General features: G+C 51.5%; 2 protein-coding genes across 9 annotated transcripts; both read left to right on the forward strand.

The window, feature by feature from the left end:
- The first annotated feature begins 3,874 nt into the window (after positions 1–3,874).
- LOC100480698 (glutathione S-transferase theta-1) lies at positions 3,875–8,935 on the forward strand. Of its 8 annotated transcripts, none has more exons than XM_034642483.1 (6): positions 3,876–4,330; positions 4,415–4,502; positions 5,376–5,526; positions 5,807–5,828; positions 8,303–8,457; positions 8,525–8,935. In XM_034642483.1, the coding sequence occupies exons 1-6, from the start codon at positions 4,219–4,221 to the stop codon at positions 8,903–8,905; spliced, it is 909 nt and encodes a 302-aa protein (XP_034498374.1). In that variant the 5' UTR covers positions 3,876–4,218; the 3' UTR covers positions 8,906–8,935. The 8 variants fall into 8 exon arrangements, with proteins under 8 accessions (XP_034498376.1, XP_034498374.1, XP_034498375.1 ...); XM_034642488.1 differs by having other exon boundaries at positions 3,885–4,330; positions 8,542–8,807; XM_034642485.1 differs by lacking the exons at positions 5,807–5,828; positions 8,303–8,457; positions 8,525–8,935 and adding exons at positions 5,834–5,983; positions 6,051–7,137 and having other exon boundaries at positions 3,875–4,330.
- On the forward strand, positions 8,911–20,822 carry LOC100476410 (glutathione S-transferase theta-4). Its single transcript, XM_002925052.4, has 5 exons — positions 8,911–9,730; positions 12,566–12,653; positions 18,445–18,595; positions 19,138–19,314; positions 20,518–20,822. Exons 1-5 carry the CDS (start codon positions 9,619–9,621, stop codon positions 20,713–20,715), a joined length of 726 nt encoding a protein of 241 aa, XP_002925098.1. The 5' UTR covers positions 8,911–9,618; the 3' UTR covers positions 20,716–20,822.
- The last annotated feature ends 6,390 nt before the right edge of the window (positions 20,823–27,212 follow it).

The raw sequence follows: 27,212 nt of genomic DNA on the forward strand, positions 1-27,212 counted from the left end.
GAGTTCCATTTGCCAACATTTGTTTTTTGTCGAGTGATTTGTTTTCTTAGAAGAGGGCCAGGGTCCCCAGTTTCTCAGGACACCCCACAGGAGGCCATGTGGCTTGTGTGGCTGCAGTTCTTGGATATGACAGTAGATGTCACTGCCAACCAATAAATGGGGCCCTTAACTTCTGACTCGGAGCCCATCTTTCCCAGGGCCTCTGCGCCCCTGCTCTACCCATGCTGCGTCATTCCGGCCGAGCCCTGAGCGGCTCCCATGTTGCATCTGTCCTGCCCTGGGGCTCCCTGGTGGGTGTCTTCCCTCTCAGGGTCTGCTCTGGTGGCCTCTGTCAGAGATTTCTCATACTTGCTTGCTTTCCTGGGCCTTCGCCATCTCCGCCAAGGGCTGGGGGTGGAGGCAGCCTGTGCCTTCTAGAGCCACACCAGTTACTTTTTCATTCACAATCAGATGGTTTTGCTCTCAAAAGACACTGCAGTAAAATATAGGAAGTAAATGAACAGTGAACAGTCATTCTGAGTTCAGTGTAGGTGACGGCTATGTCCTGGAGGGTGGCTACCGCTGAACCAGCCACACTGGGCACCATTGGTGGCGGGGGGGCAGCGGGATCCTCGGGTCACCTGCCAGGAGGACAGACGGAAGAGACTCTTGGAAGTGACCTTGAATACCGAGCTGGTCTTGGCAGAAGGAAGGGCCTGAATGGACACTGGAAACAGGAGGATCAAGGGTGTTTGGGACTCTCCAGCCCCTGGGCGGGCGAAGGGCATGCTGGCCGGCCAAGGTCATCATGGCAAGATGAGCACAGGCTCTTGAGCCGAGCTGAGGGGGGGCTGTTAGTTTTCAGGAACTGTTGTTGCCCAGGTATGCGACCGGCCAGGGGCATGGCCTGACCGCTGGACGGTGGAGTGGGGTGGGGAGAGCTGGGTGGAGGACCCTGTGAAGGGGAACCTATCAACGGCAGACACTTCTTCTGCCAGAGGCCAGCAGCCTTCTGAGGGAGATGGGAATGGCTTGGTACCAGGGTCCTCAAGGCCACTGCCCCCACCCACCGTGCCTGCAAATACCAGATGGTGGACCCCTGGGGCCATCCCTCCTGTAGGCACATGACGGCATGACTGAGTGCCTGCGCTGGCATGACGACGGTGCCCAGGGCGCCTCGGGCACGCCTGTGTGGAGCCCGGCCAGATGGGTGATAAAGGAGTGTGATGGGGCCAAGGTGCTGGAGAGTGGGGGCTGCAGACTGAGCCCACCCTCCACCCACCTGGCAGATGCTGGTTCTGCTCACCTGTATGCAGGCACCCAGGTGGAAGCTGGGCAGGAAGAGGGACAGACAAGTTCCTGAAGGCAGGGCTTTGGCCTCCGGTCCCCAGGGCTGCTGGCGGACCTCATGGTGCTGAAGGAGCTCCTGGTGCAGGCATGCACTCAGTAGGGCAGCCTCCCTCCACCGACGTGCCTGGGGGGGTGCCATCCGTTTGACAGATGGAGAACCACCCTCCCCCCACCTTTGCCTTCCCGTGGAAGGGGGTGGTGGGACCCCTCCCTGGCTTCCCTCAGGTCCTGTGGCTGCCTTGGATCTCCAGTGGGGTCAATGGCATGGTTATCCCTGCCTCCTGTGTCTGTGTCCCCAGAATCAAATCCTCAGCACCGGCCTGTCCATGACCCCTAAGGCTGTGCGTCTTGGCTGTGTTGTGTTGGGAAGGGTGGCCGTGGCAGGTGGCTTGGCAGGAGTGGACGGAGGCTTTCCTGGGTGCAGGGTTGTGCCGGGACCCACGGCCCCATCCTGAAGGTCCTGGCACAGGCTGTCAATCCCTGCGGGGGACCCCACCAGGGTTACAACATAGGTCCTGCTTGGAGGGCTGGGAGATACAGGAAAGACCCCTCTCTGGTTCCCTATCCGTCCTTCTCCCTCCATGGCCTATTGTCTGTCTCTCTCTGAGTCTCACTCTCTGTTGGATGGGTGAATGAATGAGTAAATGAGCAAACGAAGAGTTCCTCACTGTCTTCCTTCTTCTCTCTGTCTCCCCATCTTGCTTACAGGTTCCTCTCTCTCTCTTGCCCCTCTCTCTCTCCTCCCCTTTACTGCATGGCTGTGGCCCCTGTCCAATATGGTAAAGCCAGCTGGGGTTCTCTGTGCAGGGTTGGGTTACAGGTACTGGGCATTGGACCCTGGGCTCCCTGATGGGTCTGGGCATGCCGGGTCTGAGCCCAGCCTCCATCTACAGCCTGGCTGGGCCTGCCTGGCTTCCCTCCCTTCTGCCTGGGCTCCAGGATGGCTGGCTCTGGATAGCCTGGTTCCTGGGGGCTGTCCGGCCCTGGGCCTCCCTCTCCACTGGGGAAGAGTCTGAGACAGCTGTGCTGCTTCTGCAGCCGGTGGCTTCCAGAGCCCCTCCTTGGGAAGGACCTTGGGCCTCAGCGAGGGTCAGCGTTGTGCCTGTTCCCAGTCCCTCCTTCCCAGAAAGTCCTGCCACAGGCCTAGGACCCTGCCTGATCCAGTCAGAGTGGTCAAGGGGTCCTCACTGGCTGGGCTGAACAATGAACTGTCCTTGAAACCAAGGGTGGGGACAGCCCTGCCCAAGTTACATGTCCTACAAGTATGTGTTTGTGGGGCGTGGAATTTGTCCTTAAAAGTCCTGCTGTTCCTGTGACAACAGTGAGGAAGGCATCACAATTGTCTTGCATGGGTCAAGAAAGTCAGGGAGTGGCTCCGACCTCCTCAGGTCCCAGAATGAGGTGGAGGCAGCTTCCAGGGACGCCATGGCTCAGTTCCCAGGGGGCTGTTCTAGCTGTTACTGGCTCCATGAGCCACCCCCCAGCATAGGCCAGTGTGGATGCTAGGCCCCAGCTTCCAACCACCCACGGCTGTTCTCTAGGTCCATGGGGGCCCTGCCCACAGCCCAGCCCTCATCATCTCAAGACTTGGGTTCTGACAGAAAAGAAGTGCACGGGACAGTCCAGGAGAAAGGCCAAAAGGCAAATGGACAAGGCTGGGGAGTGTGGCTACACTGGGTGAGGGGCCACAGCAGGGCTGAGGGCACTTGGGCTGTGGTAGGGTGTCACACAGGGGAGCACGGGATCCGATTTGGACTGGAGAAATCCCCTGTGGTGCTGTGTGGACCAGGACAGAGGGCCTCGGGTGGACGTAGAGGGGCTGGTCAGGGAGCTGGTGACGTTGGAGGGATCAGGTCTGGGTAAGGAGGCAGGAAGACTTCAAGGGGCTGGCCTGAGCCCCAGGGGGCCCAGAGGACGACAGCCAGGAGAGAGGTGCCTTGAGGTGTCTGGGTAGCGCAGTCCGTTAAACGCCCAACTCTTGGTTTTGGCTCAGGTCCTGATCTCATGGGTCGTGGGAGGGGTCTCTGAGTTGGGCCTCTGCATTCAGTGGGAGTCTGCTTGGATACCCTCTCGCTCTGCCCCGTCCCCTGCGTGTGCGTGCACACATGCGCGCGCTCTCTCTCTCAAATAAATAAGTAGAGAGAGATGTCTTTACCAAGTCAGGATGTCAGGACGGTTACTCAGACTGGAGAGAGGAGAGGCCTGGGCTGGGGTGGGGGTGGGGTCGTGCAAGTGTGAGTGTGTGTGTGAGAGAGACAGACACACTCTGTGTGTGTGACTATGTGTGACTGTGGGAGAGTATGTGACTGTGTATGTGTGTGTGACTGTGTGTGAGTCTGTGTGTTTGTGAGTGCGTGACTCTGTGTGAGTGTGTGACTATGTGTGATTGTGTGAGACTATGTGACTGTGTATGTGTGGGTGTGTGTGTGGGTGTGTGTGTTTGTGTGAGGCATAGACGCTGTGGGAGGACAGACACAAAAGGCCTTAAAGACCAATAGTGTGTGTCTGCCAGGGAGCCTCCCACCTCAGCTAGGATTGTGAAAGCCGCCCTGGCTGTCCGGAAGCCAAGCTAAGGGGGTGGCCCAGCCAGAAGGAAGAAGCAGGCCGTGGGGGTGTCCAGGGTTTTGTAACACCCCGTAAAGGAGGAGAAAGTCCAGGCTGAGGACCCTGCTCTGGAAAACCGGTGACAAATCTCCAACAGCCCACCCCGCCTCCATTCCACAGAGGCCAGGAGGTGTGGAGGCTTGGCGGGGCGCCCAGCTAGGAGCTCAGAGGAGTAGGTTTCAGGGAGGGGAACATATTTCTTTGGGCCCCATTTTGGAGGGGCCGAACCAACCCCCGGAGGCAGACCTGAGTGGAGGGTAGGTGAGGACAGTGGGAGGTGCCACCATGCCGCTGGAGCTGTTTCTGGACCTGTACTCGCCCCCCTGCCGTGCCATCTACATTTTTGCCATGAAGAATGGCATTCCCTTTGAGCTGCGGTCTGTGGAGCTAGGACGGGGTGAGCCTTGACTAGGCTGGGCTCCATGGAGGGGGTGTCCAGGGGCCAGGACTTGCTGAGTCACTCATCCTCTCCACCCCTCAGGGGAGCACCTGAAGCCTGAATTCCTGAAAGTGAACCCCCTGGGGAAGGTACCTGCCCTCAAAGATGGGGACTTCCTGCTGGCAGAGAGGTAATGGGGTCCTCTGTGGAAGCTTCTGGGTTGGGGGAGGTGGAGGGAGAAAGGCAGAAGGCTGATGACCCCTCACTGGGAGATTTTTCCAGACGGCTATGGCTCCCCCTCCCTACTTCCTGCTCACCCAGCTTGGAGGCAGCCGGCTGGACTAGGGGCCTGCTTTGGAGCTAAAGCTGGTAGCTTCAGCCTGGGGAAAGGGCATAGGTCCCTCAGTCAGGCCTAGACAACCTGGAGCCGGCTGGGGAAGATCCAAGCTTAAGGCCAGCCCTCCCCAGACGTCCCAAACCTGGCCTTTCAGTCACAGGAGCCAGGAGCCCGGCGGCCTCAGATTTGCACTGGGCTCTGAATCCCAGGTCCCCCCATCCTTGCTCTCTGCAATGGAAAAGTCACAGAACTTCGTGCCCCGTGTTTCTCCTCCGTAAAACAGGGAGAGTAATGTAACCCCCTCCCAGGACTTGCCTAGAATAGAAACTGGTCACCAAGTACCGGGAGCCCAGGGGGGATCAAGAAAGGAGTTCTGGGGAGCATTGGCCTGGGAGGGAACTTGGAGACCCCTCGGGCAGGGCGTCCATGGCCGGTCTGCCTTCCTCCCGCTCAGTAGGACCCTGATGCCAGAGAGCGGGGCCTGGAGGCAGCGGGCTGGCTGGGGTAGTAGTAGGGAGGGGAGGTGGAAATGTGGGCCCGTGGCGGAGCGCTTGAGGAATGGAGCAGTTGGGTGGGGAAAAGAAGACTTTTGGTGGCGATGTGAGAATGGGGGCGTCCTCCCCTGGAGGTGGCGCTGGAGAGAGATCCAGTCAACTCATCCTGTTGGCGAGAGATGAGGTTGCCTAGCACTGAGGGCTGGGGAGACCTCCAACACCCCGTTTGCAGCGTGGCCATCCTTTTATACTTGAGCCGCAAGTACCACGCGGCGGCCCACTGGTACCCGCCCGAGCTGCAGGCCTGCGCGCGTGTGGACGAGTACCTGGCGTGGCAGCACACCGCCGTCCAGCTGCCTGCTACCAACATCTACCTATGTAAGGTGAGACTCCCTGCCCTAGGGTGCAGGCTCGGGCAGGAGCCGGAGCGCCCCGTGCTGGAGAGGACCCGCTGGCACATACACAACCTCCCAACCACTGTCCCAGCTAGACAGCAGTAATCTAGCACAGCACTTTTCCCCAGAGTCTGAATGTCACCTCAGAATCCTTCTGATTACTGTGCCCCGGGGTATCACTGACGGATGGTGGCCAGGAGGGGTGGCGAGGTGGCTGAGGACGTTTGGAGGAGCCCCGGATAAGCCGCCTCGATTCTCCCCTGCCCAGTCCCTCCTGCCCTATTTCTCGGAGCAGTCCGTGGACCCCGTGTGCCTAGATCGGCTGTTGGGGAAGCTGAAACCAGCTCTGCAGCACCTGGATCGGGAGGTCCTGGCCGCCAAGCCCTTCCTGGCCACTGAGGAGCTCTCCCTGGCAGATCTGATGGCATTCACAGAGCTGATGCAGGTGTGCTTCTCTTGCCTTCTCACGCTCTGGGGGGACTCTGGGCCCAAGGCTGAGTCCCCTGCTCCAGCTACCTTGTCTCCCCAGCCCACTGCTGTTGGCTGCGATGTCTTCCAAGACTGGCCCCGGCTGGCAGCATGGCAAGCCCGAGTGGAGGCTGCTCTGGGCCCTGAGCTCGTCCGGGATGCCCACAGGCTTGTGCTACAGCCTCGGGACCCCCGGGACGCCCAGCGGGACCCCAAGCTGGCCCAGGAGCTGGTGCAGAGACTGCTGGAGCGGCTCAGCTGAGGGGGGTGTGGCCGGGCCCGCTCCCCTGCACTCTCCTGTCCCAATAAACATGCCGTGTGCCCTCCGCTTGCCTCTAGCCTCACTCGGCCTTGGGAGGTGGGGTCTCCCCACTTCTGAGCAGAATCTAGAGGGACAAGAGATGTCCCGCGATGACGCAGCCTAGAGTGAGCAGCACTCAGGCCTCTCCATGTGCGTGCAGTTACCTTCCTGAGTTGCCAGGTGCTCCGTTCCCCTGGCCACTGCCAGTCCCAAGCCAGGCCAGAAGTTTCTGGGCTTCTCTGCATGACGCAGCCTGCCTGGCTGACCCCTGACACCCCCTGTGACATTGTCCCTGGTGCCCTGACTGCTCCCAGGCTCCTCTTTCTTTTTCTCCCAACACTTTTCTAGCTACAGTTCAGGCTAGACTGACCTACGCATACCCCTAAGCCCTGCTTCTGAAAGCCTCCGCGTTAGTTCTCATTGCCCTGTTCTCGTTCTGGACTGCAGAGCCCCTTGGGTCACATTCTGCACCAAAGTTCTGGCCCTGAGAATTCTCGTGTGTAGGTCCTTCTCAGAAATGGGCCACAGGCACAGACATGCACCAAGAGGGAGGGGAAGGGCAGGGCTGCAGGTGGCCCCCACCTTCTGCCCCTGAGCTAGGGACCTTCCCTAGTCTACTCCTAAGTCTCCCCAGAATCCTTGGTGCTGTGAGAATTCCGGGCTTCCTGGCCTCATGACAACACCAAATGAAACAAGAAGTTCCAGAACGCGGGGTCCTGGGCCTGGGTTGGAGACGGCTGAAGGGCACAGGGTCAGGGCCGGGCTCAGGCTGCATACAGGCTCAGGTTCAGAGCCTGGTGGCTGTGGCTGGTGGGGGTGCCCAACGTGTGTCTCAGGATGGTTCTGGAGCTCTATCTGGACCTGCTGTCAGCATCTTGCCGCGCTGTCTATATCTTCGCTAGGAAGAACAGCATCCCCTTCGACTTCCAGTTTGTGGATCTGCTAAAGGGTAGGCACCCCCTGCTGCCGGGCATAGGTCTGGCCCAGAAGGGAGGCAGGGCACAAGATCAGGGTGTCTCTAAGTGGAGACGCAGAGGAGACTCCCCCCCCATCAAAGTCCACAGGGCAAGAAATGTTTTCAAGGGAATTGTAGGCTGCCCATCCTTCCCACACATTCTACCTGCTATAATGAACAGGCTCTTATAAGGTAAAGTGGAAGGCAGCTGCTGAGCATCCCCCAGTCTCCCTTCCAGTGCCCTTGGCTTTTCCTTGTGGGAGGGTAGCATCTTGTTAGCCGCAGCACCTCTGGACAGTTGGCAAGGCTGTAGAAATGTGTGGTCATTCAAATCACACCCGTCCTCCCCACCATGTTCACCCCTGCTCAGGGTGACACAGACCCTGAGTGAGTTGCAGGACACTGGTTTCCAACATTACCCCAAGCATGGAAGGGATTCTTAAAACCTGAGGTTGCAGAGGCAGAAGTCTCTAGAACATAGAGGAGGAGAACGGGTGCTCTGAAATGAGGTGTGAGTCCAGCCCCAGAAATGTTTCCAGGCTGATGCAGCTGGCTGAGGAAGGGTTAAAACTCCCAATTGATTGGGATACCTGGCTGGCTCAGTTGGTAGAGTGTGTGGACTTTTGATCTCAGGGTTGTGAGTTCAGGCTCATGTTGAGGGGAGAGCTTACTTGAAAAAAAAAAAAGTAAAAACTGAGTTCAAGTCCATGTTGAGCAGCGCTTACCTTTTTTCTTTTTCTTTTCTTTTTTTTTTTTTTTAAAGATTCTATTTATTTGAGAGAGAGCGAGCAAGTGGAAGACCAAGAGCAAGGGTGAGGGGCAGAGGGAGAGGGAGACGCAGACTCCCTGCTGAGCAGCGAGCCTGATGTGGGGCTCGATCCCAGGACCCTGGGATCATGACCCGAGCCAAAGGCTAACACTTAACTGACTGAGCCACCCGGGTGCCCCGAGTAAAGCTTACTTGAAAAACAAAACAATACAAAACAAGTGTCCTCAAAAGGTTGAAAGTAGGGGCGCCTGAGTGCCTCAGTCCTTGAGCNGGCAGTCCGTGGACCCCGTGCGCCTAGATCGGCTGTTGGGGAAGCTGAAACCAGCTCTGCAGCACCTGGATCAGGAGGTCCTGGCCGCCAAGCCCTTCCTGGCCACTGAGGAGCTCTCCCTGGCAGATCTGATGGAATTCACGGAGCTGATGCAGGTGTGCTTCTCTTGCCTTCTCACGCTCTGGGGGGACTCTGGGCCCAAGGCTGAGTCCCCTGCTCCAGCTACCTTGTCTCCCCAGCCCACTGCTGTTGGCTGCGATGTCTTCCAAGACTGGCCCCGGCTGGCAGCATGGCAAGCCCGAGTGGAGGCTGCTCTGGGCCCTGAGCTCGTCCGGGATGCCCACAGGCTTGTGCTACAGCCTCGGGACCCCCGGGACGCCCAGCGGGACCCCAAGCTGGCCCAGGAGCTGGTGCAGAGACTGCTGGAGCGGCTCAGCTGAGGGGGGTGTGGCCGGGCCCGCTCCCCTGCACTCTCCTGTCCCAATAAACATGCCGTGTGCCCTCCGCTTGCCTCTAGCCTCACTCGGCCTTGGGAGGTGGGGTCTCCCCACTTCTGAGCAGAATCTAGAGGGACAAGAGATGTCCCGCGATGACGCAGCCTAGAGTGAGCAGCACTCAGGCCTCTCCATGTGCGTGCAGTTACCTTCCTGAGTTGCCAGGTGCTCCGTTCTCCTGGCCACTGCCAGTCCCAAGCCAGGCCAGAAGTTTCTGGGCTTCTCTGCATGACGCAGCCTGCCTGGCTGACCCCTGACACCCCCTGTGACATTGTCCCTGGTGCCCTGACTGCTCCCAGGCTCCTCTTTCTTTTTCTCCCAACACTTTTCTAGCTACAGTTCAGGCTAGACTGACCTACGCATACCCCTAAGCCCTGCTTCTGAAAGCCTCCGCGTTAGTTCTCATTGCCCTGTTCTCATTCTGGACTGCAGAGCCCCTTGGGTCACATTCTGCACCAAAGTTCTGGCCCTGAGAATTCTCGTGTGTAGGTCCTTCTCAGAAATGGGCCACAGGCACAGACATGCACCAAGAGGGAGGGGAAGGGCAGGGCTGCAGGTGGCCCCCACCTTCTGCCCCTGAGCTAGGGACCTTCCCTAGTCTACTCCTAAGTCTCCCCAGAATCCTTGGTGCTGTGAGAATTCCGGGCTTCCTGGCCTCATGACAACACCAAATGAAACAAGAAGTTCCAGAACGCGGGGTCCTGGGCCTGGGTTGGAGACGGCTGAAGGGCACAGGGTCAGGGCCGGGCTCAGGCTGCATACAGGCTCAGGTTCAGAGCCTGGTGGCTGTGGCTGGTGGGGGTGCCCAACGTGTGTCTCAGGATGGTTCTGGAGCTCTATCTGGACCTGCTGTCAGCATCTTGCCGCGCTGTCTATATCTTCGCTAGGAAGAACAGCATCCCCTTCGACTTCCAGTTTGTGGATCTGCTAAAGGGTAGGCACCCCCTGCTGCCGGGCATAGGTCTGGCCCAGAAGGGAGGCAGGGCACAAGATCAGGGTGTCTCTAAGTGGAGACGCAGAGGAGACTCCCCCCCCATCAAAGTCCACAGGGCAAGAAATGTTTTCAAGGGAATTGTAGGCTGCCCATCCTTCCCACACATTCTACCTGCTATAATGAACAGGCTCTTATAAGGTAAAGTGGAAGGCAGCTGCTGAGCATCCCCCAGTCTCCCTTCCAGTGCCCTTGGCTTTTCCTTGTGGGAGGGTAGCATCTTGTTAGCTGCAGCANCGCAGCACCTCTGGACAGTTGGCAAGGCTGTAGAAATGTGTGGTCATTCAAATCACACCCGTCCTCCCCACCATGTTCACCCCTGCTCAGGGTGACACAGACCCTGAGTGAGTTGCAGGACACTGGTTTCCAACATTACCCCAAGCATGGAAGGGATTCTTAAAACCTGAGGTTGCAGAGGCNCAGCACTGGTTTCCAACATTACCCCAAGCATGGAAGGGATTCTTAAAACCTGAGGTTGGAGAGGCAGAAGTCTCTAGAACATAGAGGAGGAGAACGGGTGCTCTGAAATGAGGTGTGAGTCCAGCCCCAGAAATGTTTCCAGGCTGATGCAGCTGGCTGAGGAAGGGTTAAAACTCCCAATTGATTGGGATACCTGGCTGGCTCAGTTGGTAGAGTGTGTGGACTTTTGATCTCAGGGTTGTGAGTTCAGGCTCATGTTGAGGGGAGAGCTTACTTGAAAAAAAAAAANTGGAGAGCTTACTTGAAAAAAAAAAAAAGTAAAAACTGAGTTCAAGTCCACGTTGAGCAGCGCTTACCTTTTTTCTTTTTCTTTTCTTTTTTTTTTTTAAAGATTCTATTTATTTGAGAGAGAGCGAGCAAGTGGAAGACCAAGAGCAAGGGTGAGGGGCAGAGGGAGAGGGAGACGCAGACTCCCTGCTGAGCAGCGAGCCTGATGTGGGGCTCGATCCCAGGACCCTGGGATCATGACCCGAGCCAAAGGCTAACACTTAACTGACTGAGCCACCCGGGTGCCCCGAGTAAAGCTTACTTGAAAAACAAAACAATACAAAACAAGTGTCCTCAAAAGGTTGAAAGTAGGGGCGCCTGAGTGCCTCAGTCCTTGAGCGTCTGCCTCAGTCCTTGAGTGTCTGCCTTCGGCTCAGGGCGTGACCCCAGGGTCCTGGGATCGAGCCCCGCATTGGACTCCCTGCTCCACTGGGAACCGCCTTCTTCCTCTCCCACTCCCCCTGCTTGTGTTCTCTCTCTCGCTGGCTGTCTCTCTCTCTGTCCAATAAATAAATAAAATCTTTAAAAAAAATTTTTTGTTATGTTATGTTAGTCACCATACAGTATATCCTTAGTTTTTGATGCAGTGTTCCATGATTCATTGTTTGTGTATAGCACCCAGGGCACCATGCAATATGTGCCCTCCTTAATAACCATCACTGGCTACCCCAATCCCCCCCCGAAGCCCTCAGTTTGTTTCCCAGAGTCCATAGTCTTCCGTGGTTCATTCCCCCTTCCATTTACCCCCCTTCATTCTTCCCTTCCTTCTCCTACCGATCTCCCTGCTATTTCTTATGTTCCATAAATGAGTGAAACCATATGATAATTGTCTTTCTCTGCTTGACTTATTTCACTTAGCATAATCTCCTCCAGTCCCGTCCATGTTGCTGCAAATGTTGGGTAATCGTTCTCTCTGATGGCTGAGTAAAAATAAAATCTTAAAAAAAAAAAAGTTGAAAATAGAGCTACCCTATGACCCAGCCATTGCACTACTAGGTATTTACCCCAAAGATACAAATGTAGTGATCCGAAGGGGCACTCACACCCCAATGTTCATAGCAGCAATGCCCACAATAGCCAAACTATGGAAAGAGCCCAGATGTCCACTGACAGATGAATGGATGAAGAAGATGAGGTGTATATATAATACAATGGACTACTACTCAGCCGTCAAAAAATGAAATCTAGCCGTTGACTACGACATGGCTGGAACTAGAGGGTATTATGCTAAGCAAAATAAGTCAATCAGAGAAAGACAATTATACGATCTCACTCATACGTGGAATTTAAGAAACAAACAGAGGATCATAGGGAAGAGAGGGAAAAATAAAATGAAATCAGAGAGGGAGACAAACCATACGAGACTCAATCATAGGAAACAAACAGGGTTGCTGGAGGGGAGGGGGACGAGGAATGGGGTAACTGGATGATGGACATTAAGGAGGGCATGTAATGTAATGAGCACTGGGTGTTATATAAGACTGATTAATCACTGAACTCTACCTCTGAAACTAATAATATATCATATGTTATTTAATTGAATTTAAATTTAAAAAATTAAAAAAATTAATGACATTGAAAAACAAAACAAAATAAAACACATCAACAAAACAAAACTTTCCATAAATTGATTGCATATGAGAGGCTGCCTTTTGGATTCCAGCTGTGTGCTGGGGCCCCTCGCTGCCCTGCCCCTTATAGAGGGGGCTATAGAGGGTGAGATCGAGGCTTCTAGGGCTTCTGCTGATTCATGGGCTGTGGCTTCAGGCCCAGAGTTGGGAGTGTGGGCTGGCGGCCTCCAACTTCTGTGAGCCAACAGGTTGTCCTGGGATGGGGACAGGAGTCTTGATCCTAATCCCTGTTCTGACACTGACTTGCCCTTTGACCTGAAGTGAGCCATGGTATTCCTCTGGGTTTGTTTCCCCTTCTAGAGAAGATGGGGAGGAAGGCATTTCTGCCTCTGGGAGACCTGGTTCTCTCTTCCCTGGAGTCCCGGCACCCTCAGACCTTTACCTTTCCTGCCCCTCTCAGGTCACCACCATAGCAAGGAATACATAGAGATCAACCCTATGAAAAAGCTACCCAGCCTCAAAGATGGAAAATTTATCTTATCTGAAAGGTAAGTCTTCCCCGGCCCCTCCACCCCCACCACCAGTCTCTGCTCCTCCCGGGAGATCCATGTGGAACCGACCTGCTGGTGCTTACCTTTCATCTACTATGAACAATTTTGTATGTGCAACCAAAGTAGAATGCATACGAACTAGTGAGGAGTATAGCGACCGCCACGTGGTCCCCATCACCCAATTCCAACAGTGGTCCACTCGGGGAGCCCATTTTTTCATCACCTGTAACCCACTCTATTCCCCTGACTGCCAGCCACCCCATCATTTCATCCATAGATGTTTAGGAATATACTTTTCAGAAATAAGGGCTCTTTAAAAAAAAAAAAAGCATCAGGGGCGTCTGAGTGGCTCAGTTAAGCATCTGCTTCTTGATTTCAGCTCAGGTCATGATGTCAAGGTTGTGAGATCGAGCCCTACCTTGGGCTCCCTGATGAGTTTGGAGCCTGCTTAGGATTCTCTCTCTCCCTCCCCTCTGCCCACCACCCCCACCTCACATGCACACACTCTCTCTCTGTCTCTCTCAAATAAATAAATCTTTTTTTTTTTTAAGATTTTATTTATTTATTAGACAGCCAGCGAGAGAGGGAACACAAGCAGGGGGAGTGGGAGAGGAAGAAGCAGTCTCCCAGAGGAGAAGCCTGATGTGGGGCTCGATCCCAGGACCCTGGGATCAGGCCCTGAGCTGAAGGCAGGCGCCTAACAACTGCGCCACCCAGGCGCCCCTCAAATAAATAAATCTTAAAAAAAAAAAAAAGCATCAATGCCATGAGGACACCCTGTAAAATTAACAAGAATCCCTGGATTTCAACTAATACCCTGTTTGTATTCAAAAGTCTCTGAGGATCTCACAAATGGTTTCTTTGTAGCTTGTGCATTTGAATCTGGCTCCAAGTAAACGGCCAAGTATTGCAGCTGGTGATCTGCCTCCTGGGTCCCTTTTCATCTGCAGCCCTCTCCATAACCCACCTTTTTTGCCTTTGGATTTTTTTTTTTTTTTAAGGCTTATTTATTTGAGAAAGAGAGAGAGCTCAAGCAGGGTGAGGGGCAGAGGGAGAAGCAGAGTCCCCGCTGAGCAGGGAGCCCGATGTGGGGCTCGATCCCGGGACTCTGAGATCATGACCTGAGCTGAAGGCAGACGCTTAACTGACTGAGCCCGCCAGGCACCCCTTGCCTTTGCATTTCTGTTGTGGTTGAAGAAACCGAGTCCTTTGTCCTGTGGAGTTTCCCACAGTCTGAGTTTTGCCAATCACATTCTCGTGGTGTCCTGTTTACGAGGTTTTTCTGTCCTTTCATTTCCTGTAAACTGGTCGTTGGAAGTAGAAGTTTGGTATGATTCAGGGTTGACTGTGTTTTAGGCTGCTTCCGAAGCGGTGTCGTAAGTTTAAAGTACATCTTCCAAGTGGACCACAGGACCTTGGGGGGCCCCAGGGCATGGATTATTTTCCTAGAACTGCTGTGGCAAGCTACTAATGACTGAATGACTTGAAACAATAGAAATGTATTTCTTTACAGTTCTGGAGGTTAGAGGTCAAAATCGAGGTGTTGGTAGGGCCGTGCTCCCTCTGAAGCTGGGGAAGCTTTGTTGCAGGCCTCTGTCTTAGGTTCTGGCAGCTTCAGGAATTCCTTGGCTGGGAGACGGCCATCTTGCCTTCCGTCTGTGCATGTCTCTGTGTCCAAATTTCCCCATTTCATAAGAACACAAGTCATATTGGATTAGAGTCCACCCTGAGACCTCATTTTATTTTTACTTTTATATTTTTAAGTATCTCTACACCCAGCGTGGGGCTTGAACTCACAATCCTGAGGTCAAGAGTCATATGTGCTTCTCACTGAGCCAGCCAGGCACCCCTTTAAGACCTCATTTTAACTTGATTACCTCTGTAAAGACCCAATTTCCAAATCAGGCTCCATTCTGAGGTCCTGGACATTAGGATTTCAACACATCTTTGGGGGACACAATTTAACCCATAACAGTCTGTCCCCTGGGCCCCCCAAATTCATGTCCTTCCCATATGCAAAATATATTCACCTCATTCCAAAAACTCCAAAAGTCTAAATCACTCTGGCATCAACTCTTAGCCCAAAATGCCAGCGTCTACATTATCCAAATCAGGTCTGGGTGAGATTCAGGGTGTGATTCATCCTGGGGCAAAGCTCCGCTCTTCCTGTGAACTTGGGACACCAGATGTCAAGTTGTCCTGCTTCTCAAATACAATGGGGAGGGGCGCCTGGCGGGCTCAGTCAGTGGAGCACATGACTCTTGATCTCAGGGTCTTGAGTTCAAGCCCCACATTGGGTGTTGTAGACATTACTTAAAAATAATAGAAAAAAATATAATGGGGGGGGGGACACGCACAGGATGGATATTCCCGTTCCCTAACAGAGAAATAGGAAGGGAAAAAAAAATCTCATGCATCCCAAGCAAGTCTGAAACCTAGCAGGGTAAATTGCTTTACATTTTAAGGCATGAAAATCATCCTTGTTGGCTCCATGCTCTGTCCCTTGGGCCTGTTAGGGTGGTGGCCTCACCCTCTGGAACCAGGGAGACCGAGGCTTGGCCCCCACCTGCACTGCCCTGCTGCAGGCCCGCTGGTGGCAGGGCAGCCCTACTGGCGCCAGTGACCCTCACCTCCCCACGCGTCCAGCCAGGGGAATCTGGGCCCAGCCCAGGTGGGCAGAATCTCCCCTGCCCATCCTCCTGTCCATCTGTCTGGAAAAGGATCAGGCCCTCCTTCTCAGGGTATCTGATGTTCCCAGGGAAGGACGTGCATGGGCCTAGTCTGAGCCACCCTCTTGCCTGTGGGCCCCTCACTGGCCGGGGCACTGGGACCCCTGACTGCCAGCGCCACCCACCCCCCTGCAGAATCATTGGATTAAAGATGACAGAGCAGGTCCGTGACAGAAAAGTTGGTGAGAGAGTGATAGGCAGACAGAAGGCCAGGTGCCCACTCCAGGGTCTTCCCAGGAACTGTGATGCTAACTGGGTGCCTGCCCCCCAAGAGATGGGGCTCCTCCTGGCACAGCAAGCTCTGGTCCACTACGGCGGCAAGAGGAGTTCAAGAATTTTCTGGTGTGGATGGGCCCCACTTGGCCCTGGTGTTCCCAGTGCAGGAGCCAGGAAGGCTGATGCCGAGAATGAGCATTGGGGCCCCAGCCTCAAGGTGCAGGACAGAGACACAGAGTGTAGCAGTGGGGGCTGCGGGCTCAGGCAGAATGTCACAGGCTGTCCAGAATAGTCATGACCCAGGATTGGCCACCAAGGGTGGTGTTCCCAGAGGTCACTAAATGGGGTGAGGCATTGGGCCATGGGGCAAGCGTCAGCCTGTCCCTTAGGCTTTTTGCGGAGGCTAGGGACCATCCTCTCGTCTCTGCTGCCAATTCATTCTCCTCCCCACCTGACTCTATCCGTTCCCTCCACCCCCCTGGTCTGCCTGGCCAAGGTCACACACTATGCCAGGTGGTCAGGAACAGTGGCGGGGCTTGGGCTCAGGCTCGGGCTCAGGCGTGGGGCCCAGCTGCTGGGGTCAAACCCCGATCCTGTCACTCATGAGCTCTGTGTCTTTGGCAAGTCAGTTGTATCTCTGAGCCTCAGTTTCCTCAAATGTAAGCATACTGGTACCCACCTTACAGGGTTATTGTGAGATCCCCTGAGATAATTCAGGATTTAGGATTTCTGTCCTTGATATTTTCCCCCTTCTTATAGAGTTGGGCCTCTGGGGCCTCCCTCCTCCCTCCCGGGCTGCTCCTTCCCTTCCTCTCCCCGCACTCATCTCTGCTCCCTTCTCATCTGCTGACTCTGCCCAGGCGGTGTTGGGGGGGACGGGGGAGCAGGGTGGGTGGGGCAGGCACCTGCTCCTTGGACTTTGATGTCTATCGGACTCCAGCTCAGGACTCTCTAGGGCCCCAGATATCCCAGACACCTCAGACGCCTGTGTCCACCCTGCGTTCCTCCCTTCCTGCCCCCTGCCAGCCAAGAGCAAGACCATCCCCTCCAAATGGTGCCTTCAGTCTGTACCCTCCCCATACCCCCGTGGCCTCTGCCCTCTTCATAACCCCTCCACCCAGTACCAGAAGGATCTTTTTTTCTTTCTTTTGAGATGTAATTGCCATACAGCATTATATTAGTTTCAGGTGTACAACATCATGGCTTGATTTATGTATATATTGTGAAATATCACCACGGTAAGTTGCAGTTGATGTCCAACACCACATAGAGTTGTACATTTTTTCCCCTTATGATAAGAACTTTTAAGATCTACTCTCTTAGCAACTTTCTTTTTTTTTTTTTTAAGATTTTATTTATTTATTCGACAGAGATAGAGACAGCCAGCAAGAGAGGGAACACAAGCAGGGGGAGTGGGAGAGGAAGAAGCAGGCTCATAGCACAAGAGCCTGATGTGGGGCTCGATCCCATAACGCCGGGATCACACTCTGAGCTGAAGGCAGACGCTTAACCGCTGTGCCACCCAGGCGCCCCAGCAACTTTCAATACAGTCTTATTAACTTTGGTCGCAATTACATCCCTGTGGCTTATCTTATAGCTGCGAGTCTGAACCTTTTGACTCCCTTCATTTCGCCCCCTCCCCCCATTCTCCCCACCCCCCACCTCCTGCAACCACCAATGTGTTCTCTGTATTTATGGCTTTGTTTTTGTTTGTTTGTTTGTTTTTTAGATTCCACATATAAATGAGATCACACTGTATTTTTCTCTGTGTGGCCTATTTCATTTAGCATAATGTCCTTAAGTTCCATCCATGTTGTCACAAATGGCAGGATTTCCTTCTTTTTTATGAGTGAATATCCCATTGTATGTTTACACCACATGTCTTTATGCATTCATTCATCAACAGACACTAAGTTGTTTCCATGTCTTGGCTCTTGTAAATAATGCTGCGATGAACATGGGGGTACAGATGTCTTTTTGTTACAGTGTTACGGTTTCCTTCAGATAAATATCCAGAAATGGGATTGCTGGATCCTACAGTAGTTCTATGTGGGAACCTCCATATTGTTTCCACAGTGGCTGCACCAGTTTGCATTCCCACCAACAGTGCAGAAGGGTTCCCGTCTCTCCACATCCTTGCCAACACCCGTTATTTCTTGTTCTTTGATGACAGCTCCATGGGCATGAGGTGCCAGCTCACTGTGGTTTGTCTGCATGTCCCTGATGATGAGTGATGCTGAACATCTTTTCACGTGTCTGTTGGCCGTGTGGAGGTCTTCTCTGGAAAAATGTCTCCTCGGGCTCTTTGCCCATTTTTGGTTGGATTATTTGTTTTCTTGCTCTTGAGTTGTAGGACAGAGGGATCTTTCTAAAATTCAAGGTGGATTTTCTCATCTTCCTGCTTAAGTAACCATGACCTTGACGATTAAGTCCATATCCTCCTGCATCTCCAAGGGCCTCCCTGGGTGGCCTCCACAGTATCTCTGGATGACTCTGACCGTTCTCCCCACCCTTCTTCCGGACACACTTTTTCCTTTTCTCCAAATTTCTACCTCTTACCCCTGAATTCCCATACATGTTGTTCCCCATCAAGACTGCCCTTCCTGTTGCCATCCACCAACTCCCACTTACCCTGCTGGCCTCCCTCTTGCACTCATTGACTGGCAGACTGACTGCTTTTCTTGGCACCCTTTGAGCTCGTCCTTCCCCTGGAAGAATGTCAGTGCCTAGAGCCCATCTCCGGCTGGAGGTCCTGCATCGGACCCAGGCCACACTGGGGTGGTGGGTGTAACAGGATTGGGAAAGAAGGCAAGAGCAGTGCCCCCGGCTTTCCCTTTCTACAGTGTGGCCATCCTTTTCTACCTGTGCCGCAAGTACAGCACACCCTCGCACTGGTACCCACCAGACCTGCACACACGTGCCCGCGTGGATGAGTTCATGGCCTGGCAGCACACTGCCATTCAGCTGCCCATGAGCAAGATCCTCTGGGTCAAGGTGAGCGGGCCCGGGACTGGGCTGACCTCCAGTGAGTTCAAGCAGGGCTCCCTCCCTTCCTGAGCCTCATTGCCTTGGCTCCCTCTCCTGCCTGCCTTACAAAGCTGATGGGAGCGTGGAACGAACGATTGGGTATGAAAAAACCTTGTAAAAACAGGGGGAAGGGCACCCAGGAGCGGTTGATAGTACTCAAGCTGGGATAGGATTCAAGAAATTTCATTCTGAATTAGAAAACCTCAGAGTCAAAGGGCCCCTAGAGACCACCAAATCTGAAGAGGACCAATAGCCCGTATGTGTACCCTTACTTCTTATCTCATGCCTGTGACAGACATCACTAAACAATCACAGGATTACTTCCTGCTGGGATCTCAAGATCCCCCGAACAATGGCCCTAGGTGACCTCTACCAACCAGAACCACTAAAAGAGGTGAACCTACTTTAGGTCCTTAGTTCTGTCCACCACCCCTCAGCAGCTGAAGACCGGAGGGTCAGATGGGACAAGAGTGCAGCCTTCTCTTCCCTCCCCTCCCCACCCTGGCCAGATGCTGATCCCAATGATCACAGGGGAGGAGGTTCCAGCCGAGAAGACAGAGCAGACACTGCTGGAGGTGAAGAACAACATGCAGCTCTTTGAGGAGAAGTTTCTGCAGGACAAGCTGTTCATCACTGGGGACCACATCTCACTGGCCGACCTGGTGGCCCTGGTGGAGATGATGCAGGTGTGGAGTGGGGTGTTGGGGGCACAGACCCTGGGCACAGGTGAGACTCCTCTGTGACCACTGGGGCCATAGCTGGAGGATAGGTTGCTGAAGGAGGAGACATGGAGGACTGTGGGAGCCAGGGCTGGGGTGCCTGGACTCCCCCCAGGGGTAACAGGAAGCACAGATTTTGAACTAAGGAAGACCACAATTATCCATGCTTCACAATGATTTTTCAGCATGGAGAGGGGCTGGAGGGCAGGCCTGGGAGAAGGAGAAGAACCCAACATTTCTCAGTGAGTCAGCCAGGATCCTGGATGCCTCCTTCTCCCGTTGGACTCCCCAGGAAGTGTACAGAGGCCTGCAAAGTGTCCTTCCAGCCCAGTGCTTCTTTTCTAGAGCTCCAGACTTATAGCTATACACAGCAGCTCCCATGGCTCTGGGTCTGAGGGACATCCACTGTGCATTTGGGGGGCATATCTGGGTGTGGGACATTTGTGTGGTTTCTACATGCAGGGGAGGGTGGCCAGTTCTGACCTAGCTGGTGTGCAAGATGGCCAGTTTAGATCCTGGGCAATGTCTTGAGAGGCCAACATAATCTCTGGCCAGTATGCATAGTGTCCATTTTAGTCCCTGGTCAGGGTGCAGGGCAGACCATCACCAGGAAAAACCACTTCAGTTTTTCTGCCCCAGATGGTGCATTTCCCTACATTTCACACCCTACCCTTTACATTTCACCCACACCCACCCCGTTTTGGGGCCCACGAGCTTCTTGGGTGCATGTTTTTTAGACTACCTGCTGGTTCTACCATTCCAGGCCCTGTGCCTGATCACAAAGCTCAATGTAGAGGAAAAAGAATGGAATTCTTCCCACCCTCATCTGAGAACAAGGAATTTCCTGGTAGAAGGCAGAACCCACAGAAAGTTTCATGCTGGAGAAGTGGGAGCCATCTGGGCCAGGTGTCACCTCAGAGAGGGATTCAGGAGCCTTGGAGCAAGTCCAGTGGCCAAGAACCCTGGAGATTCCGATCTTCCAATGCTCACGCCACATCTGTCACATAACATCTGACCTCTTGCCCAGGCCTGGGAGTGGGGTGGGTCACAGACTCACTCTTTGTGGAAGGCAGATGGGGAGAGCCCCTGAGGCTGTAGGAAGGGACCTAGGTGGTGCTGGTCCCTCCCCTTCCCACCCCCACCCCCTCCTTCCTCTTTGTCAATCTACAGCCCATGGGAAGCAAGTATAACGTCTTCCTCAATAGCTCCAAGATAGCTGAGTGGCGCATGAGGGTGGAGCTGGCTATTGGCTCTGGCCTCTTCTGGGAGGCCCATGACCGGCTGATGAAGTTGGCAGAGTGGGACTGTTCAACGTTGGATCCAATGGTCAAGGAGAAGATCTGCAAGTTGCTGCAGAAGTTCAAGTAGAAGCAGCCCATCCTGCCAGGCTGGCTCAGCCCTTTTGAGCTTCCTTCCTTAGAGGAGATGTTGAAAACAACTCCATTTCTTTGCTTAATAAAGTACTATAACAACCACCATGGCTGCTGAGCCTGGGACAGTTGGTGTGAGCATAGGGTATGTATGGTGGGGGAGAGGGTGGTGGTCATAGGTCCTCCCAGTTTCCAAAAAGAGTTTAAAAACTAAAAGTTAAATACGGTTAAGGGCACCCTGCTGGCTCAGTTGGTAGAGCATGCAACTCTTGATCTCAGGGTCGTGAGTTTGAGCCCCACATTGGGTATAGGGCTTACTTAAAAAAAATCAACTGGGGGCGCTTGTGTGGCTCAGTCAGTTAAGGAACCCACTCTTGATTTTGGCTCAGGTCATGATCTCAGGGTTGTGAGATTGAGTCCTGTGTCAGGCTCCATGCTCAGTGCAGAGTCTGCTTGAGATTCTCTCTTTCTCCCTCTCCCTTCCCCTCTGCCTCTCCCTCCACTCATATGCGTGTGCATTCACATGCACTCTCTCTCAAATAAATGAATAAATAAATAAATGTTAAAAAATCAACTGGATTTAATACAACTTAAAAAATAAATATGATTAAATTATCAATAATAATTGTTGATGAATTCAATATTCCATTCTCGATAATGGATGAAACAAGACAGAAGATCATCAAGGAAATAGAGGACTTGAATGATGCTGTAAACCAATGGACATACCAGATAGATACACAGAACACTCCACCCAATGACCACAGAATACACATTCTTTGTTTTTCTTTTGAAATTTATTATTTTTTTTAAGTAATCTTTACACCCAATGTGGAGCTCAAACTCACAACCCCAAGATCAAGAGTTGCATGCTCTTCCGACTGAACCAGCCAGGTGCCCCAGAATACACATTCTTCTCAAGTGCACATGGAATATTCTCCAGGATAGATCATAGGTCAGGTCATAAAATAAATCTCAATGAATTTAAACAGATAGAAGTCATATCATGTACGTTCTTGGAACATAATGGGGTGAAATTAGAAAATAACAAAAAACTAGAAAGTTCACAAATATCTGGAAATTAAACAGTATATTCTTCAACAGTCACAGAGAAGTTAGAAAATACCTCTAACACATGAAAACAAAAACACAGGGGCGCTTGGGTGGCTCAGTCAGTTACGGTCTGCCTTCGGCCCAGGTCATGATCCCAGGGTCCTGGGATTGAACCCACAGGGAGCCCCTCCCCACCATGCTCCCTCCCTCTGCCCCCAGCCCCCATGCTGTCTTTGTTTGCCCCTCTCCCTTCTCGTGCACTCTCATGCTCTCAAATAAATAATAAAATCTTTAAAAAAATCTTAAAAAAAACACAAAAACTAACACTAAGCCTTCATAACCTCTTCCAAAAAAAAAAAAAAAAAAAAAGGAAGAGGAAACATTTCCCATCTGATTCTATTGTTACCTGTGCGGAGAACCGTTCCAAACTCAGGTTTTGCTTCTGGCAGCATGAAAATTTAAAAAAAAAAGGAAAATCAATACTTTAGAGACAAGTGATGGTGGGAAAGGAGAGGTTGCTTTATTCAGGAAGCCAGAAACCTGAGAAGATGGTGGACAAACATCTCAAAGATCATCTTCCCCATCCAGGTGAAGCCAGAGGGTTTTAAATGGAAAGGCAAGGGAAGAGGAAGTGTGGTTACATGGAGGAGAGGCAGGTGCCTAGGTGGCTAGTCCTATGTGGACATGACCCTGAACAGACTTGCTGGTATCACTGGCAGCTGTTTTTGAATGTGGTCAGGCATTATCTTTTGGGACAGTTTGGTCCTTCACTCCTCATGGCCAGTGGTCTGCAAGTCTCTAGGAAAGTTCTGCTACAGACCAAGGGACTTAGGTCAGCAAACAAGGAGTGCATAAGCTTGAAGACTGGTTGGAGTGCTATTACACTAGGAAGCCAGTATGACCCTGAGATCAAAGCCAAGAAAAAAGAGCACAAGAAAATAAAATTACATGGCAACACCCCTTAAAAATGCACGGGCAAAAATTCGCAACAAAATACCAGCAAATCACATCCACAGCATATTAAAAGGACTACATATCATGACCAGGAATGCCAGAATGGTTCAACATAAGAAAATCAATCAATATAACACACAAGGCTAATAGAATAAAGAACAAAAATCCCATGATTATCTTAATAGATGCAGAAAAAGCACTTGATGAAATCCAACACCCTTTCAGGATAGAATTACTCAACAAAAAAGAATAGAAGGGGGAACTTCCTCAATTTGAAAAAGGGCATCTACGAAAAACTCACAGCTAACACCATACTTAGTGGTGAAAGACTGAAAGTTGCCCCCACCCCCAGCAGGAACGTAAAAGGATGTTCAAGGTCACCAGAGGGACAGACCAGACCAAGTACCCTCCCTCGGAGATCTACATGGGAATTAAAACTATCTGATAGCATAGTGACAGTGCAATTCTGCCCCACTCCTGGGTTTCTTTATTTGTTTTCCTAGCTTTATTGAGGAATAATTGACAAATAAAAATTGTATGTATATTAAGTGTACCGTGTGATGTTTCGATATACACGTACATTGTGGAATGATGACCACAATCAAGCTAAGTAACACATCCACCATCTCACATAGTAACCATTTTGTCATTGTCGTTGAGAACAAAGAGGAAGTATTCTGTTAGCAAATATCAAGTGTACCATACAGTATTGTTAACTATAGTTGCCATGCTGTACATTAGATCTCTTAACCCATTCGTCTTGCATATCTGAAACTTTGTACCCTTTGATCAATAGCTCCCGATTCCCCCATCCCCTGGTAACCATCTAGTCTCTGCTTCTGAGAGTTCCTTTTTTTTTTTTTTTTGGATTCCACATACAAGTGAGATTATGCAGTATTCATCTATCTGCGTCTGGTTTATTTCACTTAGCATAATGACTTCCAGGTTCATCCCTGTTGTTTCAAATGACAAGATGACCTTTTTTTTTTTTTTAAAGATTTTTTAATATATTTGACAGAGAGAGACACAGTGAGAGAGGGAACACAAGTAGGGAGAGTGGGAGAGGGAGAAGCAGGTTTCCCGCTAAGCAGGGAGCCTGAGGCAGGGCTTGATCCCAGGACCCTGGGATCATGACCTGAGCCGAAGGCAGACGCTTAAGGATTAAGCCACCCCGCGCCTGACCTTTTTTTTTTTTTTAAGATTTTATTTTATTTTAAGTAATCTCTACACCAACGTGGGACTCGAATTTACAATCCTAAAATTGAGAGTTGCATGCTCTACTGATAGAGGCAGCCAGGCACCCCAAGATTACCTTCTTTTAAAGGCTGAATAATAATCTGTGTGTGTGTGTGTGTGTATGTATTTGTGTATACATATTCCAATAACACTATATTTATCTATAATGGAATATCTATATATCTATAATGGAATATCTATCTATATCTATGTTTCCTAACCTCACTAAAATGGAGTCTAGAGGCTAGAAGGGGGACCTCTCATGCCAGAGCACTTGATGTCAGTTACAGGAAGACTTGTCAGTTACAAACCCCAACAGGAAAAGATGTCCAGTGCTTCTCCTACAAGAAATCCATTACCCAGGGGTGCCTGGCTGGATCAGTCAGTTAAGCGTCTGCCTTTGGCTCAGGTCATGACCCTGGGGTCCTGGGATTGAGCCCAAGTCTTCATCGGGCACCCTGCTCAGTGGGGAGCCTGATTCTCCCTCTCCTCCCTGCTTGTGCTCTCGCTATCTCTGTCTCTCTTTCTCAAATAAATAAATAAAATATTTAAAAAAATCCATTACCCCAGTAACACAGTCAGTGAGAAACCCTTACCACCCTGAATTCTTGTTTCTCTCCAATGGACTTTCGTTCAAAACAACCCCTCCCAACTTTTTACTTCTTAATAAAATACTGTTCCTCCCTATCATTTGTGGGATTTGCCTGTAGTTTTTGCCCAGGCTTGCATGTTCTGAATTGCAATTCTCTGCTATTCCTGAATTAACTTATTTTTGCTACTAAAATAACTTCTATTTTGAAGGTCAACAATTTCTAACAAGTTCATGGTCAAGGCTGTTGCTGCGGCTGCTCTAAGGACCACAATGTGAGTAGCAAGTACCGAGGTCACATGAACTCTTCAATGGGAAAAAACTGGTTTTTTTTAAACATCTTTTCCCATTGAAGATGTTTAAATGCACCTATGTCCTTGCCAAAAATGGTAGAAGTTTAAGTGTCAAGAGGGTGAGATGCCACTGGGGAAGGGCTGGCCCTAGGAGAGGGACTGCAGAGTAGCTTCTAGTCAGGTGCTCCTGTCACTGCCCGGAGCAGTGCCCTGTCTGGCTTTCTGAGCTCTTTGGACCCCTTGGACAGGACTGGCTACAAATGAAAGTGGTGGGCCCCTTGATCAAAGATTATTAAGAACTTGAAGAGGGCAATAGCAAAGCAGTAAAGCCACTGTGGGGCCCATCTAAATGCAGGGGGCTGGGTGGTTGCACAGGTTGCACACCTATGAAGCCTTGGAAGGTCTGGTGGACAGATTCCAAACTGACTCCCCGGGGTGCCTGGGTGGCTCAGTTGGTTAAGTGTCTGCCTTCGGCTCAGGTCCTGAAATTGAGTCCCACATCGATCTCCCTACTCAGCGGGGATCCTGTTTCTTCCTCTCCTTCTACTGCTCCCCTTACTTGTGCTCTCTCTCTCTCCCCGGCAAATAAATAAAATCTTAAAAAAAAAAAAAAACTGACCTCCCAATGACCTTATGTGGTATTCACATCTTTATATAATCCCTTCCCCTCAACTGTGTCCAGGGTCTGTGACTTGCTTCTAAGCCACAGAATGTGACAAAGGTGATGGAATGTCACTTCTGAGATTATGTGTTGTTATACGAGACTCCATCTTGCTAGCAGACTGATTTTAGAGACTCTCTCTCGCCTGCTGGCTTTGAAGAAGTAAGCAACTATGTTAGGAGGTCCCTGTGGCAAGGAGCTGAGAGTGGCCAGCAAGAAGCCAGGGCCCTCAGTCCTACCACGGCAAGGAAACGAATTTGGCCAAAATCCTGAGTGAACTTGGAAGTGGATCCTTCCCCATTTGAGCCTTAGCTGAGGACCCAGTCCTGGCTGACCCTTGGATTGCATGCAGCCTTGCTGAGGATCCAGTGAACCCATGCCCATACCCATGATCCGCAAAAAGCATAAGATAATAAATGTGTGTTGTTTTAAGCCATTAAGTTCGTGGTAACTTGTTACGTAGCAATAATTAATGAATACAGATGGTCTTTCTGACTCTCCAAAGCTTTCAGTTGGAAGATGCTTTGCAGGGGGCCTGGCTTGCTTTGTTCTCACTCTGTCTCCCAGGCTTGCTGGGAGGCTGCACTTCGGGAGTGCTCTGAGCATTGGTTGGGAGCATTCTGTCTAGCGGGCCTTCATCTCTTTTTCTATAAAACAGTAAATCCATCAATCTCTTGTGAGTTGGGTTATGTGAGTCAGATCCTAAAAAACATGGAAGGTTTTGAGCCTTCAAGATGGAGGCTGAGCCCTAGACGGGATCCTGTCCAGCTCCTCCTGGGGTGCTGACTGGGGTCAGCTGGAAGTGGGGATCAATCACCTTGCCTCCTCTGAGTGTCTAGCCTCCTTTTCATACTTCAACATCTGAAATCTGAAGTTCTCATCCCTCCTTAAATTTTTTTTTTTCAGTTGAAAACCATTATTACCAACATTTACTTTCTTTGCAAAGAGCTTTCTTACTGTGTAGAAAATGTTATGTTCTTGTGGATGCATTTTCAGTTGGACTTGTGTTAGGAAATGACCGGCCAGGTGGCATGCTCTGGGGGATTCTGGGGTGATAAGGAGCAGGCCTGAGACTGAGGCTCAGTAGGTGAGTCCAGGGGGTGATGACCTGTGAGGGCCCTGTAGGGCTCTAGCCTCCCCGTTATTTTATCTAACTATCTATCTGTCTACCTATTTATTATTGAGATATAATTGATATACCACTGTGGAAGTTTAAGGTGCACAATGTGTTGATATGATACATTTATATATTGTAATATGAGCTAACACTCTGTTATGTCATCTCATTATCATTTCTTTTTTTGTAAGGAGAATAATTAAGATCTAGTCTCTTAGCAACTTGGAAATTGTAATGCAGTTGTTGTCTGTATTGTTGTTTTTTTTTTTAAAGATTTTATTTATTTATTCAACAGAGATAGAGACAGCCAGCGAGAGAGGGAACAGAAGCAGGGGGAGTGGGGAGAGGAAGAAGCAGGCTCATAGCGGAAGAGCCTGATGTGGGGCTCGATCCCATAACGCCGGGATCACGCCCTGAGCTGAAGGCAGACGCTCAACCGCTGTGCCACCCAGGCGCCCCTGTTGTCTGTATTGTTGACAACTAATGTCGTTGACTAATAATCATTATGTCGTGATAACTCTCCACAACGTATTTATCTCCTAGTTGCAAGTTTGTACCCTTACACAGTTTTCCAGTTTCCCCACCGCCCAGC

The sequence above is a fragment of the Ailuropoda melanoleuca genome, chromosome 14 (genome assembly GCF_002007445.2).
Source record: "Ailuropoda melanoleuca isolate Jingjing chromosome 14, ASM200744v2, whole genome shotgun sequence".
In the NCBI taxonomy this organism is placed as follows: Eukaryota; Metazoa; Chordata; class Mammalia; order Carnivora; family Ursidae; genus Ailuropoda; species Ailuropoda melanoleuca.